Source organism: Salmo salar, chromosome ssa02 (genome assembly GCF_905237065.1).
Source record: "Salmo salar chromosome ssa02, Ssal_v3.1, whole genome shotgun sequence".
NCBI lineage: Eukaryota > Metazoa > Chordata > Actinopteri > Salmoniformes > Salmonidae > Salmo > Salmo salar.
The window spans coordinates 57,683,425-57,701,418 of record NC_059443.1 but is presented as its reverse complement, the minus strand read 5'-3'; the positions used below and the strand labels follow the sequence as shown (position 1 = coordinate 57,701,418).

General features: G+C 43.7%; 1 protein-coding gene and 1 pseudogene across 1 annotated transcript; one reads left to right on the top strand and one right to left on the bottom strand.

The window, feature by feature from the left end:
• Window positions 1-3,491: 3,491 nt before the first annotated feature.
• On the bottom strand, window positions 3,492-16,184 carry LOC106587261 (arf-GAP with dual PH domain-containing protein 2). The gene is made up of 11 exons (XM_014175501.2): window positions 15,034-16,184; window positions 14,236-14,366; window positions 13,969-14,060; window positions 13,610-13,692; window positions 13,306-13,418; window positions 5,577-5,723; window positions 5,399-5,482; window positions 5,215-5,277; window positions 5,010-5,087; window positions 4,682-4,910; window positions 3,492-4,522 (listed from the first exon to the last, which is right to left on the bottom strand). Exons 1-11 carry the CDS (start codon window positions 15,119-15,121, stop codon window positions 4,491-4,493), a joined length of 1,140 nt encoding a protein of 379 aa, XP_014030976.1. The 5' UTR covers window positions 15,122-16,184; the 3' UTR covers window positions 3,492-4,490.
• On the top strand, window positions 15,717-17,981 carry LOC106587269 (transcription elongation factor, mitochondrial-like; annotated as a pseudogene).
• Window positions 17,982-17,994: the final 13 nt, after the last annotated feature.

The following is a 17,994-nucleotide window of genomic DNA, read 5'->3' as shown; positions in this document are numbered from 1 at the left end:
ACTGAGTGAATCAGGCCTTTATGGTCGAAATGAGTGCTGCGTCAGATGACCTGGCCTCCACAATCACCCAACCTTTTTATTTCACCTTTATTTAACCAGGTAAGCTAGCAAAGCAGTGCGACACAAACAACAAAACAGACACATGGAATAAACAGCGTTGGTTTTACTAGCGTTTAAGAGCAGTTGGAGGCCACGGAAGGAGTGTTGTATGGCATTGAAGCTCGTTTGGAGGTTAGTTAACACAGTGTCCAAATAAGGGCCAGATGTATACAGAATGGTATCGTCTGCATAGAGGTGGATCAGGGAATCACCCGCAGCAAGAGCGACATCATTGATATATACAAAGAAAAGAGTCAGCCCGAGAATTGAACCCTGCGGTACCCCCATTGAGACTGCCAGAGGTCCGGACAACAGGCCCTCCAATTTGACACACTGAACTCTGTCTGCAAAGTAGTTGGTGACCCAGGCGAGACAGTCATTTGAGAAACCAAGGCTATTGAGTCTGCTGATAAGAATACGGTGATTGACAGAGTCAAAAGCCTTGGCCAGGTCGATGAAGACGGCTGCACAGTACTGTATTTTATCGATGGTGGTTATGATATCATTTAGGACCTTGAGCGTGGCCGAGGTGCACCCGTGACCAGCTCGAAAACCGGATTGCACAGCGGAGAAGGTACGATGGGATTGGAATGGTCAGTGATCTGTTTATTAACTTGGCTTTTGAAGACTTTAGAGAGGCAGGGCAGGATGGATATAGGTCTATAACAGTTTGGGATCTCTTTAGGGATCTCGGACGATACGAAAGAGAGGTTGAACAAACTGGTAATAGGGGTTGCAAAAATGGCAGCGGATAGTTTTAGAAAGAGAGGGTCCAGATTGTCTAGCCCAGCTGATTTGTACGGGTCCCGGTTTTGCAACTCTTTCAGAACATCTGCTATCTTGATTTGGGTGAAGGAGAAGCTGGGAGGGCTCGGGCAAGTAGCTGCGGGGGGGTGGAAAGCATGGCCAGCCGTAGAGAAATGCTTATTGAAATTTTCGATTATCAGTGCAGTGGGCAGCTGGGAGGAGGTGCTCTTGTTCTCCATGAACTTTACAGTGTCCCAAAACTTTTGGAGTTAGAGCTACAGGATGCAAATTTCTGTTAGAAAAAGCTACTCTTTGCTTTCCTGACTGACTGCGTGTATTGGTTCCTGACTTCCCTGAACAGTTGCATATCGCGGGGACTATTCAATGCTATTGCAGTCCGCCACAGGATGTTTTTGACCTCAACCCAATTGAGATGGTTTGGGATGAGTTGGACCGCAGCGTGAAGGAAAAGCAGCCAACAAGTGCTCAGCATATGTGGGAACTCCTTCAAGACTATTGGAAAAGCATTCACGGTGAAGCTGGTTGAGAGAATGCCAAGAATGTGCAAAGCTGTCATCAAGGCGAAGGGTGGCTACTTTGAAGAATCTAAATTCTAAAATATATTTAGATTTCTTTAACACTATTTTGGTTACTACATGATTCCATATGTGTTATTTCATAGTTTTGATGTCTTCACAATTATTCTACAATGTAAAAAAAATTAAAAAATTAAGAAAAACCCTTGAATGAGTAGGTGTGTCCAAACTTTTGACTGGTACTGTATATTTGAGACTTCTCAACTGCATGACATCAACTGTTCTACAAAAGTATTCTGAAGGGGCAAAGTCAATATCAACATTTATGAACACAGGGTCACTACAGTTATTGTTACTTGTGGTCATAAACATTCTTTTTAGTTCATACTATGATGGGGGAGGGTGTTAAATGTATTTTACAGTAGAAGGGGTGGGTCAAGTGAAGATATTTTTTATGTTGGGGAGGGGGGTACATTTTTTGTTATGACACCTTGAGTTAGATTTTACATATATGGCCACTCCTCCCCCTTCCTATAATCTGTCACATCTAAATACATTATAATAATTTACTTCAATGTCTTTATCAGAGACAGAACCATTTAACCATGTTTCCGAGAGAACCAGAATGTCAGGACACTAGTCTTGAACTCAAATGTCAATTGTGTCCATTTTTTAAATCATGCTTCGCACATTTAGGCCGCATTAGCCCAAGCCCCCTACGAGATTTAAAGTCAGAGGGCGTATTCAGCTTATTCCATAAGAGCTAACAGGCATAGGGTCATCTGCAGCTATTTGTTGAGTGAGCTGAGACTTTGCCAAGGCCCCTGGCAACCACGTGAGAGCAGAACAAACTGAGGATTTGGCAGTCGTCCCTCAAGTCACTACATGCAGCGGCTGGGCCGGGAACTGGGAGAGCAGTGTTGACAGAGCTCAGTCCACCCAGATGACGCTCCCACCAAAGGAGTGGAGCTGCTACAGAGGACTGGAGTGGCTGCCAGTGCTGCATTCTGGGTGTGCACACGAGGCCTTGGTGTGGCTCCTGTTGCAGGGTTGGGGCTTCCATGGGGGGCAGGAGTGTCTCAGGCCTGTCCTGAGGATGGGAGTAGGGAGGGTAACCAAAACTAGTCTGGGAGAGAAGTTGTAGTGGGAACAGATCAGGGTGTAACAGATGTGCTGTGGTGGGCCGGGTCTGGTTGAGCTGTGCTGAGGTGGGCCTGGTATGGTAGCATAGGAGGGGGGTTGTGTGGCTCCAAAATCTGCATTGGGCCTCTTTGACTGCGTACGGTTTGGGCATAGCTCAGTGTATCTGCATGCAGTTCCTGGGAGAGAAGTGATGGAGAGTGGTGTGGGGGGCAGTGTTGCTGGCTGTTCTCCAGTCTCTGTGAGGCACCACCGGATGCAGGTCTAAAGGAGCATTTGATTTGTCTCAGGGAGTTGGTGGCTGTTCTGTTGCTCTTGTGGACTGGCCATCCACAGCAACATCCTTAACATCCTGGCAAAGGTGGGGACTGGCTTTGTAATGGCAATTTTAATGTTAGTGCTTTTCTTATAACTCATTTCTGTGTTCTATTCATGTGCTGTTCTATAAACCAATTTCTGTGTTCATTCAAGTGACAGACTGAACGAATCCTCACTATCAGCAGCTGCAATTTGGCAGTACGCCCAGACCTTATTTTGAAAACAATACCTTGTGAGGTATTGGCCTGTCACATGAATGAAACGTTAATGATTAATGAATTATGTTATATGTGTATAGCCGTATATAAGATAACTGCTGGGACTGCCCCAGTAGAGCTCCTGATTGACATGTGTACTATGGTGCATTGAGTTGGTTGGAACCTCTCCAGCACGCTGACAATAAACAATGATTCATATTAAGACTGACTTTGAGTGTCCCTGTGTAAGAATTTCCACAACAGCCTCTTTGTACATCTATACATTGTCGTAAAGAAAGTAATGGCTACTGTAGTTATCACAGTGTCACAGGTATAATAACAACTTAAAGAATATTTTCCCTCTTGAGCCACAAGAGGTGCTCTATATGGACATAAATAATAACTCACTTTTCCTGGTATGTGCTATTGGCATATGTAACAATGACACAGAAAGGACATATAAAATAATTTAAATAACAGTAGGCTGCAATCAACACAAAGATAATAAATCACTGTATTATAAAATAACTGTGTTATACTTAAAACAAACTCTACTAGATACATTAAAGTATTGTATCGCACTCTCTCGCTTTCTATTTACAATGAGTGTACAAAATATTAGGAACACCCCTCAGAACAGCCTCAATTCATCGGGTCTTGGCCTCTACAAGGTATCAGGGATGCAGGCCCAACATGGCCCATGTTGACTTCCCACAGTTGTGTCAAGTTGGCTGGATGTCCTTTGGGTGGTGGACCATTCTTGATACACACGTAAAACTATTGAGCATGAAAAACCCAGCAGCGTTGCAGTTCTTGACACAAACTGGTGTGCCTGGCACCTACTACCATATCCTGTTCAAAGGCACTTCAATATTCTGTCTTACCCATTCACCCTCTGAATGGCACACATACACAATCCATGTCTCCATTGGCTTACAAATCCTTGTTTAACTTGTCTCCTCCCCTTCATCGACACTGATTGAAGTGGATTTAACAAGTGACATCAATGAGGGATCATAGCTTTCACCTGGTCAGTCTATGTCAAGGAAAGAGCAGGTGTCCTTAACGTTTTATACACAGTGTTTATACACATTAGTTAATAGAAAGTATATATTACATTCCCAATGTCCCCGACAATGCCATCAGTTCCCATCTCATAATAGGCAGTCCTGTCACTGGTTTGCAAGGTGCCCTGGATAATGGTGATTTGCAATGATTACCAGTGCTGGTCCACATTGGCAGCTCTTCAGTTCGTTTAGCCTCTTTAGCCTGAGTTCATTTAGCCTCTCCTCATTTTCCGATAAACATGACTCCATTGAAGAGTTCATTGATCACCTGTTGTGAGAAGCCTCCACCCTGCCACTGGTAGGCTCTCTGAAACAGGCAGCCAGCCCCACACATTGCCATTTCTTCCTGTAAATCGTGTTTTCCTTTCCTCAGGTTTTTACACCATTCATTTTTTCATCCTTCTCATGTTTGCCTCAGCTGAAATAACAAATAAAGACACATTTTCAATAATAAAAAAGAAACTTATTTCAGCTACTCAAAAGTATAATTTTCTGTCATTGACCACTTTAACAATAATCGTAAGTCTCATGCTGCTGGTATATTGTAAACATGGTGAACAGTGAATGGTCTTCTTACTGTTGTAGTGCTGTGGTAGCATAGGCTGGGAGATTACTAGTTTGAAGGCTTCTATCCACTCCCTCTGGTCCTGCTCCTGGTCACACAGGAAGACAAACTGCCTGTCTGGCGTCTCCAAGGTGACCGCGAACCTCCACCTGCCACTGCGGCTCCCCTTAGACTGGCCCTCCCTCACAGAGTAGCCATGGCCCTCTGTGCCGATGAAGACAGCTCCCAGTTCCAAGGCATCCTATGGACGGATACACAGCAATAGACACACACACACACACACTGCAACATTCTTCTCCACAAATACAAATGTCTTATGCATATTCTCTGTTGTCATTACCAGTGAAGTTTTGAAGTAGGACAGCTTTCTGTCCGTTAAGTTTAAGATGAACCATCTCTTCTTGAATGGCTCCCATTGCTAAGAACAGACACAGAAGGCACAGAATCAGCCCTGGCTGAGCATCATACAGGTTGAGTTTCTGATGCTCTCGGTGTATATCACTTTAAAACTTCACTATGTTCAATGAATTTGCTGGATTACTAACCGTTGGGCCGGTTTTCTCCATGTAGCCTTCTTTAATGCTACTTCTGGTTATCAAAGGTACAAGCTGCACAAACAAAAACATAGAAAGGAGACAGATCTGTACAGAGGGAGTCCTTGAAAGGATGACGTCACCTGTGACATATCATGTCAATTACGGCGATACAAGACTTCTACTTTGAACTCACGTCACTGTCCTTGGCATTAGGGTCGACTTTCTTGAGGTAAGCAAACCGGGTGGCCCGTATCGCATTGAAACAGGACACAATTTCCTAGAAGTAGGAGAGAGAAATTTGACCCCAAGTCTTCAAATCTCTAGACGTCTTCATGACAACATTTCAATTGAGTTTTGTCATAGGTTATTACCTGGCTGTTGTCATGGTAAACAAACAGGTTTCTGGTCCGTTCTTCCTCCAGGTAGGAGATTTGCAGCCCGTGGGCGTGGCCTATCTTTTCCGGCTGGAACACGGCATTGAGGTCCTTCATAGAGATGACTGCTTTGGGCTTCTTGGACTAGGGTCAATAATACACAACAGGCAGCATTATAATGATCCCTTCTCAGGTATTTTATATTTAACATTTATTTAACCAGGTAAGTCAATTAACAGCATTCTTATTTACAATGACGGCCTAGCAAGAGGAAAAGGCCTCTTGCGGCGATGGGGGCTAGGATAAAAATTTTAAAAAGGACAAAACGAATCACGACAAATGAGACACCACAACACTACATAAAGAGACCTAAAACAACAACACAACATGGCAGCAACGCAGCATGACAACAACACGACATGGCAGCAACACAGCATGACAAAAACATAGCATGACAACAACATGGTAGCAACACAGCATGGCAGAAGCACAACAAGGTAGCAGCACAAATCATGACAACAACACAACATGGTAGAAACACAACATGGCAGCAGCATAACATGGTAACAGCACAAAACATGGCACAAACATTGTTAGGCACAGGCAACAGCACAAAGGGCGAAATGGTAGAGACTTCTTTTAAACACAAGAAGCAGCCACCAGTGTCAGTAAGACATTCTTCCTACCGAACCACATAACCTTTGTTTTGGAGGTGTTGAGAACAAGTTTAAGGGCAGAGAAAGATTGCTGGACACTAAGCTTTGTTGTAGAGCACGACACACAAAATCTGGGGAAGAGCCAGCTGAGTATTATAGGCTGACCACACCGCTCGCGTCGTGTGCGCAAGTGTTGCAAAATAAATTTAGAATCTATGTTATTCAATTATTGCACCCACACTGCTCGCACGCATCAACGAGCATCTGCGATGCCAAGGGCTAAAATAGAACTCCTTTCTTTTTCTGATGCAGATCGCGCTGCAAGTCCTGCCTCTCCCATCTCCTCATTGGTTTATAGAACAGGTACCCACGTGCCATCTCCTCATTGGTTATACCCACGTGGGTGATTGAAAGACGAACTGTGTTGCCGGTCGGTGTAGTAGTACTATGAAAGTTTAGATGCCAATCACCATATAAGTTCAAAGATGAAAAAGCCTGGAAGGAGGAGAGATGACTAGAAACGATTTGGTTGACTGTTTTATGTGTGGATTAATTGCAGGAGTAGAGGACCTTGTGCATTTCAGGTAAAATAACAACTCAATGTTTATGTCCCAGGACAATTTAGCTAGAAACAGCAAGCTAGCTAAATAGGACAAATTAGCTAGCAAGTGCAAGCTAACTAACTAAATTTCCATAAATGTTTAATGCTTTTCGACCTGTTCCCAAATTAATGTAATTGGTTCAGAGTTTGTTTTGATATTTTAATCTGCGTGTCGTGATCGCGTTTGTTGTAGGGGGACAAAATACATTATTGCACGATGGCGCACGCGCGCAGCCTGTTTGGGTTCCATGTAAGACTGTATCATCTGCATATAAGTGGATGCAGTGCATTCGGAAAGTATTCAGACCACTTCCCTTTTTCCACAATTTGTTACATGACAGCCTTATTCTAAAATTGATTAAATCCATTTTTTTTCATTATCAATCTACACACAATACCCCATAATGACAAAGCAAAAACAGGTTTTTAGACATTTTTGAAAATCTATAACTAAGACTCTTCCTAGAGCTGGCCGCCCAGCCAAACTGAGCAATCGGGGAGAAGGGCCTTGGTCAGGGAGGTGACCAAGAGCCCGATGGTCATTCTGACAGAGCTCCAGAGTTCATCTGTGGATATGGAAGAAACATCCAGAAGGACAACCATCTCTGCAGCACTCCACCAATCAGGCCTTTGTGGTAGAGTGGCCAGACAGAAGCCACTCCTCAGTAAAAGGCACATGACAGCCCACTTGGAGTTTGCCAAAAGGCACCTAAAGGACTCTCAGACCATGACAAACAAGATTCTCTGGTCTGATGAAACCAATCTGACAGAGTTTGAATGGCTCTGCAGAGAAGAATGGGAGAAACTCCCGAAATACAGGTGTGCCAAGTTTGTAACATCATACCCAAGAAGACTTGAGGCTGTAATCGCTGCCAAAGGTGCTTCAACAAAGTACTGAGTAAAGGGTCTGATTACTTATGTAAATGTGATATTCCATTTTTTATTTTATTTTTTTTATAAATTTGAGCAAAAAAATATATATATATTTTTTGCTTTGTCATTATGGGGTGTTGTGTGTAGATTGGTGGGGGGGGAATAATTGAATCCATTTTGGGATATGGCTGTAACGTAACAAAATGTTGAAAAAGTAAAGGGGTCTGAATACTTTCCGAATGCACTGTAAGTGGATAAGAGCCTATTGCCTGAGGTATGTTGTTGATGTAAATTGAGAAAAAGAGTGAGGCTTGGGATCGAGCATTGGGGTGACAGGTTTGCTGCAACAGCAGATGTTCTGACTTTACATATTGCACTCTTTGAAAGAGGTAGTTAGCAAACCAGACCAAATACCCCTCAGAGACACCAATACACCTTTGCCGACCCACAAGAATGGAATGGTCTACCGTATCGAAAGCTTTGGCCAAGTCAATAAAGATAGCAGTTTAACACTGCTTAGAGTTAAGAGCTGTGATGACATAATTTGGGACCTTTATGGTTGCAGTGACACATCCATAACCTGAGCGGAAAGCAGATTGCGTACCAGAGAGAATACTATAGCCATCCTGAAAGCCAGTCAGTTGATTAATGACAAGTTTTTCCAAAACTTTTGATAAACAGGGCAAGATACTGTAGAAATTGGCCTATAAGAGTTAGCATCAGCTTGATCTCCCCCTTTTAAATAAAGGTTTCAGCGTGGCTACCTTCCAAGCTCTGGGAACCTCCCCAGAGAGGAGAGACAGGCTAGGCAACGATAGGGTCTGCAACCTTAAAGAGAGAAAGGATGTAAACCATCTGACCAAGAAGTTTTTTTGGGGGTCAAGTTTAAGGAGCTCCTTTAGCACGTCAGACTTAGTGACCGCCTGCAGGGAGAAGCTGTGTAGCGAGGAAGGGGAAAAACAGGGAGGAGCATCAGGGCTAGTCACATTAGAAGGGCTGGGAGATGAGGAAGTGTTGGACGGGAAAGGAGGCGTGGCTGAGTCAAATAGGAATCCTGACTTAATTAAGTGATGATTAAAGATCTCAGCCATTCGCTCCTTGTCAGTAATAACCACATCATCCACATTAAGGGACATGGGCAGCTGTAAGGGGGAAGGTTTATTCTCCAGGTCTTTCACCATTTCCCAGAACTTCTTGGGGTTAGACCCACAGAGCGAGAACTGCTCCATAAAGTAACTGACTTTGGCCTTCCGTATAGCCTGAGTGCACTATTTCTCATTTGCCTGAACAACAGCCAGTCAGCCTGAGTATTTGTGTGCCGATCCTTTCGTCAAATAGTGTTCTTCAGGTGAAGTAACTCTGCCAGATCACAGTCGAACCAGGGGCTGAACCTGTTTTTTATTATTATTTTATTTATGGGGGCAGGCTTGTTAACAATACCACTGAAAATATTTTTTAAAAAGGTCCAAGCATCTTCGACAGAGGGGATGAAGCAGATTCTATGCTAATTTACAGAGGCCCGACCATTTTGTAAATGTTTTTATTTCACCTTTATTTAACCAGGTAGGCCAGTTGAGAACATGTTCTTATTTACAACTGTGACCTGGCCAAGATAAAGCAAAGCAGTGAGACAAAAACAACACAGAGTTACACATAAACAAACGTACAGTCAATAACACAATAGAAAAATCTATGTACAGTGTGTACAAATGTAGAAGAGCAGGGAGGTAAGGCAATAAATAGGCCATAGAGGCAAAATAATTACAAATTAGCATTAACACGAGTGATAGATGTGCAGATGATGATGTGCAAGTAGAGATACTGGGGTGCAAAAGAGCAAGAAGGTAAGTAATAATATGGGGATGAGGTAGTTGGGTGTGCTATTTACAGATTGGCTGTGTACAGGTACAGTGATTGGTAAACTGCTCTGACAGCTGATGCTTAAAGTTAGAGAGGGAGATTAGAGAGGGAGCTGATGCTTAAAGTTAGAGAGGGAGACTCCAGCTTCAGTGATTTTTGCAATTTGTTCTAGTCATTAGCAGCAGAGAACTGGAAGGAAAGGCGGCCAAAGGAAGTGTTGGCTTTGGGGATGACCAGTGAAATATACCTGGTGGAGAGCGTGATACGGGTGGGTGTTGCTATGGTGACCAGTGAGCTGAGATAAGGCGGGGCTTTACCTAGCAAAGACTTATAGATGACCTGGAGCCAGTGGGTTTGGCGACGAATATGTAGTTAGGGCCAGCCAACGAGAGCATACAGGTCGCAGTGGTGGGTAGTATATGGGGCTTTGGTGACAAAACGGATGGCACTGTGACAGACTACATCCAGTTTGCTGAGTAGAGTGTTGGAGGCTATTTTGTAAATGACATCGCAGAAGTCAAGGATCGGTAGGATAGTCAGTTTTACCAGGGTATGTTTGGCAGCATGAGTGAAGGAGGCTTTGTTGTGAAATAGGAAGCCAATTCTAGATTTAATTTTGGATTGGAGATGCTTAATGTGAGTCTGAAAGAAGAGTTTACAGTCTAACCAGACACCTAGGTATTTGTAGTTGTCCACATATTCTAAGTCAGAACCGTCCAGAGTAGTGATGCTAGTCGGGCGGGAGGGTGCGGGCAGCAATCGGTTGAAGAGCATGCACTTAGTTTTACTAGCATTTAAAAGCAGATGGAGGCCACGGAAGGAGTAGTGTATGGCGTTGAAGCTCGTTTGGAGGTTTGTTAGCACAGTGTCCAAAAAAGGGCCAGATGTATACAGAATGGTGTCGTCTGCGTAGAGGTGGATCAGAGAATCACCAGCAGCAAGAGCGACATCATTGATATATACAGAGAAAGGAGTCGGCCCGAGAATTGAACCCTGTGGCACCCCCATAGAGACTGCCAGAGGTCCGGACAACAGGCCCTCCGATTTGACACACTGAACTCTATCTGAGAAGTAGTTGGTGAACCAGGCGAGGCAGTCATTTAAGAAGCCAAGGCTATTGAGTCTGCCGATAAGAATGCAGTGATTGACAGTGTCGAAAGCCTTGGCCAGGTCGATGAAGATGGCTGCACAGTACTGTCTTTTATCGATGGCGGTTATGATATCATTTAGGACCTTGAGCGTGGCCGAGGTGCATCCATGACCAGCTCGGAAACCAGATTGCATAGTGGAGAAGGTACGGTGGGATTCGAAATGGTCGGTGATCTGTTTGTTAACTTGGCTTTCGAAGATTTTAGAAAGGCAGGGCGGGATGTATATAGGTCTATAACAGTTTGGGTCTAGAGTGTCTCCCCCTTTGAAGAGGGGGATGACTGCGGCAGCTTTCCAATCTTTGGGGATCTCAGACGATACGAAAGAGAGGTTGAATAGGCTAGCAATAGGGGTTGCAACAAAGAGAGGGTCCAGATTGTCTAGCCCAGTTGATTTGTAGGGAATCAGATTTTGCAGCTCTTTCAGAACATCAGCTGTATTTGGGTGAAGGAGAAGCGGGGGGGGGGGGGGCCTTGGGCAAGTTGCTTCAGGGGGTGCTGAGATGTTGGCCGGAGTAGGGGTAGCCAGGTGGAAAGCATGGCCAGCCATAGAAAAATGCTTACAGAAATTGTCGATTATCGTAGATTTATCAGTGGTGACAGTGTTTCCTATCCTCAGTGCAGTGGGCAGCTGGGAGGAGGTGCTCTTATTCTCCATGGACTTTACAGTGTCCCAAAACTTGTTGGAATTAGAGCTACAGGATGCAAATCTCTGTTTGAAAAAGCTAGCCTTAGCTTTTCTAACTGACTGAGTATATTGGTTCCTGACTCCCTGAAAAGTTGCATATTGCGGGGGCTATTCAATGCTAATGCAGAATGCCACAGGATGTTTTTGTGCTGGTCAAGGGCAGTCAAGTCTGGGGTGAACAGGGGGCTATATCTGTTCTTAGTTCTACATTTTTTGAATGGGGCATGCTTATTTAAGATGTTGAGGAAAGCACTTTTGAAGAGCAACCAGGCATTCTCTACTGACGGGATGAGGTCAATATCCTTCCAGTATACCCGGGCCAGGTCGATTAGAAAGGCCTGCTCGCTGAAGTGTTTTTGGGAGCGTTTGACAGTGATGAGGGGTGGTCGTTTGACTGCGGACCCATTACGCATGCAGGCAAGGAGGCAGTGATCGCTGAGATCCTGGTTGAAGACAGTAGAGGTGTATTTAGAGGGCAAGTTGGTCAGGATGATGTCTAAGAGGGTGCCCATGGTTACAGATTCAGGGTTGTACCTGGTAGGTTCCTTGATAATTTGTGTGAGATTGAGGGCATCTAGCTTAGATTGTAGGACGGCCTGGGTGTTAAGCATGTCCCAGTTTAGGTCACCTAACAGTACGAACTCTGAAGATAGATGGGGGGGCGATGAATTCACATATGGTGTCCAGGGCACAGCTGGGGGTTGAAGAGGGTCTATAACAAGCGGCAACGGTGAGAGACTTGTTTCTGGAAAGGTAGATTTTTAAAAGTAGAAGCTCGAATTGTTTGGGCACAGACCTGGATAGTATGACAGAACTCTGCAGGCTATCTCTGCAGTAGATTGCAACTCCGCCCCCTTTGGCAGTTCTATCTTGTCGGAAAATGTTATAGTTAGGGATGGAAATTTCAGGCTTTTTGGTGGCCTTCCTAAGCCAGGATTCAGACACGGCTAGGACATCTGGGTTGGCGGAGTGTGCTGAAGCAGTGAATAAAACAAACTTAGGGAGGAGGCTTCTAATGTTAACATGCATGAAACCAAGGCTTTTACAATTACAGAAGTCAACAAATGAGAGCGCCTGGGGAATGGGAGTGATGCTGGGGGCTGCAGGGCCTGGGTTAACCTCTACATCACCAGAGGAACAGAGGAGGAGTAGGAAAAGGCTATAAGAACTGGTCTTCTAGTGCGTTCAGAACAGAGAGTAAAAGGAGCAGATTTCTGGGCGGGGAATAATAGATTCAAGGCATAATGTACAGACAAGGGTATGGTAGGATGTGAGTACAGTGGAGGTAAACCTAGGTATTGAGTGACGATGAGAGAGGTTTTGTCTCTAGAGGCAACATTTAAGCCAGGTGAGGTCACCGCATGTGTGGAGGGGTGGAACAAAATGGCTAGCTAAGGCATATTGAGCAGGGCTGGAGGCTCTACAGTGAAATAAGACAATAATCACTAACCAAAACAGCAATAGACAAGGCATATTGACATTAGGGAGAGGCATGTGTAGCTGAGTAATCATAGTTATGAAGGAAGGTTTCTCATTAAAGTTTTTCAGCAAGCGTCTATGACAAATCAGTACAGGTCATTTAACTGAGCAGCCAGTCAGGATTATTTGTGAGGATAACATCAAGGAGAGTAGCCTTTTCTGGGTGTTTGGGATCATACCTCATGGGATTGGTAATGATCTGAGAAAGTTTTAGGGAGTCCCATTGTTTTAAGTAACAGGGGATGTTCCCTGTGACTTTTCCAAAGCCTTCTGGGCACGTCCCCAGGACGACATTTTGTTAGCTGGGTTATCTGATCCAAGAGGATGGAGAGAAGCTACTTAAAGGGAATGGGGGATACCTAGTCAGTTGTACAACTGAATGCATTCAACTGAAATGTATTCTGCATTTCAACCAACTTACATCCTCCTTGGTGAAGTATCTCAAGGTGAAGTCCGTTTCAGAGAGCAGGAATCTCCTTTTCAGGAACTGCTTGTTGTCCTTGCCTTTCTTCCATAGAATTCCTTCGTAAAGTCCTGAATGGGATCCAACCAATACAAAACATTGATTTAGTTAGTATCCCTTGTCTCTTCATACACAGTATTTTGGTACGTTTGTTTCTATGCCTTGCTCTGTAGACAGAGATGTATGGAAATGTTTTGTGTTCCTTGACAATTTGAATAAAATAAATGGACTTATCCATGGCTTGTCAACATTTAGCACTTACCTGAACTATAAGGGAGGGAGTTATTCTCTCCTGTGAATTCTCTCCTCTCATACTTAGCACGTATCCACTGATCTTTAAGAACACTGTCAGGAAACCAAAAGGTTAAAGATTTAAATTAAAAAACAAATATTTTAAAAATACAAACTTTTTGTGTTCAATATATGACTCAACTTCGACCACAAACCATGCAGTATTTGCCAACTCAATCAATTGTAGGCTAATGGACACCAATATATTTCTTCCTCTTCTCTTGAAATAATACTACATCCTTCCAGTGAATGAACAACTGTCAAGTCATCACAATTTACACTTCCTTAAATTGAGTGAGTGAATGAAGACATTGATATAGTCCCACTCACACACAGTCCTTCTCCTGTGGCCGGTAGTAGAAGGGCGGAACACACTTCTCATAGAACGCATTGGCTGCAGCGTTACCCCTTGTCTTCATAAACTACAATTAGAAACATAATAGGAACGTTATAACAGAATCATAACATAATAAGCATGTTATAACATGACAACGTCAAAGGGATTGTGACTATTATTGTGTGTTCTTGAGAGTACATCCTTCAAGGTGTAAAGGTTCTTGGTACACTACTGGGCTATTGTGACATGTTAAACTGTACCTCTACTAAGGAATCATCCCAGAAATCCAAACGTATGGACTTTATCCGGCTGATGGCAGGCAAGTCCCGATGTGTCCCCGAACAGTTCACACATACAAACACACCAAGTTTGTATGAGGCCCAGTCTGGCTCTGTGAATAGCAGTAATATGATACTGTATCAATCAATCAGCCACTTGAAATGTGCAGCCTGTTTACCTTTGAACCAGATTACTATAGTTTGGATACTGGACTTTGTAGTATGTCATGCCTTGAATGGTTGTTTTTTCTAGGTTGGTTGATGAGTTGTAGAGATTTACTGGAAAGGAGGAACCATTGTAATCATTGTCTGAATTAACTATAACTTCCCCCAAAATAAGTTCTTTAAAACATGCCATGGTTGTAATCATTTTACCTTTTTAGTCATTTAGAGTGACTTACAGTTAGTGCATTAATCTTAAGATAGCTAGGTGGGACAACCACATCACAGTCATAGTAAGTACATAATCAGCAGTGAAATCCAGTGAAATAAAAGCAAATGCAAATATAACTCACATGTCTTACATGGCTTAGGTTTTTGCTCATGCTCCACATTCTATGAACAATAGACAACCACACTGAAATAGTCGATCATTAATATGAAATAGTCACATAGAAGACATAGCGTCTGTTTGGGGGTCCGTCAATATTTTACTACTTTAAACCTTTGTTTTACAGTTCCTATCTGTACCATATCCTAGCCACAATGGTAACCTAAACATGGCAAATGTTAGAGGCTATCAATCGTGGTTTAACATGTATTTTATTAAATATAACTCACCAGGGGCCCCACAGTCGGCACAATAGTCGTTGCTGGGCTGTTTCACCATATCAAGCAGAATCTTCTTATTTCTCTCCGGACTTGCCATAATTAAATCGGCTATTCTTCTGCGTCAATCAAGTCCCAACAAACGAATTGTTTATTTTACTTAAGTCCATGCCTTTTCATTCACTTCAAATGTATTACTTCTATAACAGCTGTCAGGACATTTTTCTCTTAGTTGTTGCACTTGACCGCGCTCACAGGCCGACGTTTCCCTTTCTCACTGGCATAGCAACATGACATTTATTGTTCTCCACACAAACACTCACTATTCAAATAACAATGAGCAGGGGAAGTGAAAAAAGCATTGCCATATATTACGCATAATTTATAAACGGACAAGTAGGCCTGAAAGAATAGTAATATCTAAGAAAAACAACTGTAATTGATTGTATGGTATATATTCCCACAAGATATATCGAGATAATATATAATGTCTTGACAATGTCACCAAAGTTAATTCATATTCATATTGAAATATAAATAAATAAAATATCTTAATAAAAACGAAGACAGTTTGCACTTGAGATGAACGTCAGATTTCAAATGCAGCTTAAAGAACCTAGAGAGGGGGACATAAAGTGCCTCGGAACCAAGTATGCATGATCCTTGTTTCTGCATCGGCGTGAGTTCGGCGAACAACTAAAGGGCAAAAGTTTGAATGCATTACCTGTAAAACCACGATTACATTGTGGGTTGCAATGCGATTTGGGTCTTTAATCGCCCGGAGAGGTATGCACAAATGTTTTATTCAAGCCGTTTATTTTCTCGTAACTTCTTAATTATATTTTTTTCAGGTGCTATTTGTTAGCGGGTGGGTGTAATTTGTGGAACGTTCCAACATGAAACTGTTCCAAAAACAAAGTTGGCGACAAAACAACGCAAACAAAGTTGATACCAGGTAGGGAGTGGCTATTTAATTATTAATTCATGTGAGTTGATGCCCATTCGGCAGCTAGTTAGCGAGGTGAATTGATCATGCTACTTTGTATGCGTTGTTTGTTGGAAACCTTGTACTTTACGAAGTTTTTGGAACAGATTCCTGTTGGAACGTATCACAAATTATACCCGCCACCTATTGTGTGTTTCGCCTCTATTCTTGCAGGGCAGTATGGCTTATTCTACCAACCCCAGAGCTCACTCCCCAAACTACAATTCCGATATCTCAACTGCACGTGCTGCTGGAGGAGTCGGATCCCAGTCGCAGGCTTTGAAACCCTTAATGACACCCTCTCTTCATCTACTACTCTTTGCGATGATGACAAGTCGCTGGACGCATACTACACGTCAGAGCAGCGAGATGTCATTCTGCAGCTCCTCAACAATGCGGCAGAGTCGGAGCTCGCCGCTGTCAAACTCCTTTGTGGACGCAAGTCTGTCAACATTGTGGAATACAGGACTAGAAATTGACTTTTTAAAAATCTCGAAAGCGTCATAAATGTGCTGCTTCTGAAACACAAAAGTGCTGTCATTGTCTTCAACTCCATCCTCAACCCTCCGGAGAAGGAGAAAAGTAAAGATCCAGCTAGCCAAGTTCATCAGACCAGAGGTGGAAAGGACCTGGCTAGAGGTAAGATGATTTAGCTAGACTGATGGCCTTGAGGTCTGGATGTTGATGGCACAGTTGGGCAGCCCACAGGGTCAGTCCCCGCTGTCACGTCACCACATAAATACTACGTCAGTGTTATTACATGTGTATTAATCCACTTTTGTCTTTCTTCCAGGAAGCACATTCCATAGTGTCCATTGTGTGTGGAGTGAATAAAATAGCCTGGGCGCACGTGGATCGTGGCATGAACGTGTTGGAGTGGAAACATGAGGATTGCCACAACTTCCTGAAGGGAACCTACATGGCTTCTGCCTACTTGGATGACGTAAGTTGAATGTTTCCGACGAGGTATTCTTGCATTTGGGTAAGTAGGTTAGCCCTGAGACATGACTGTGCAGTCTCCTATAGTGTCAGTCTACATCTATGTCTCAGGGTTAGGTTTCAGTTTAACGCATAATCATTGACTCTGTAATATCCAAATAGTGTAACTCCTGTACTGAATCACATCTCATTATGTGCCATAACATCACCAGATTTCCAGTGTGGTATCCCACCTCCCCACTGCTGACTTCTTCGTTGTGGAAAAGCTGTCCATCTCCCTTCAGAACACTGCCCTGAACCCAGTAATGGCTCACATGCGTACAGTGGAGGCGATGCTGTTCGCCCTGCTACACCCAGCCTGTCATTACTGCTCCACCCAAGGTGCTCAACATGATGCGCACTGCCGTCGGCCGCCGTTTTGGCCTCATGGTGGGCGAGTCGCTCACCAGCGGGGCCCAGGCGGTGCAACAGATGATGACGGACGGAGTCAGTGACCCAGAAGATTCCGAGGGTGACATTCCCTCACAACCTGTTGGTGAAATACAGGAACTCCTTCCAGATGGGGGGGAGGAGCTGTGTGACGCCATGTTGCAGGCTGTGGCGTTTTACGAGCTGCTTAGTGAATCGAGTTAATGTTACAGCGGCAATTTCCACGCTCCATTTTCACCAGGGACTGAAACTGGTTGACTGTGTACACAGTATGTGTGACCTGGTGGGGTCGACGGTCACAAAGAGCTAACCTGAGAGAGAGACCTGCATATTGGAGTCTTGATGGAAATTGACACTAGCTTATATTTAAATGTATACTACAACACTTCCCACCTGTGGCCTCAGATGGTATTGCACTTGAGGTGTCAGTTCAGGCCCCAGCAGCTGAACTCAAGCCTCTCCTCATAGACACCACATGTCATGTTCTTCACTTTCCCATGAATAGAAATGTTCTGTCAGGGCCAATAGTAAAGCAGAACAGGCTTGAATGTGTACAGTGACATGATTTGTCACATGTGACCACCTGCATCTGTACCTGATTGTAAACACCAACTCACTGA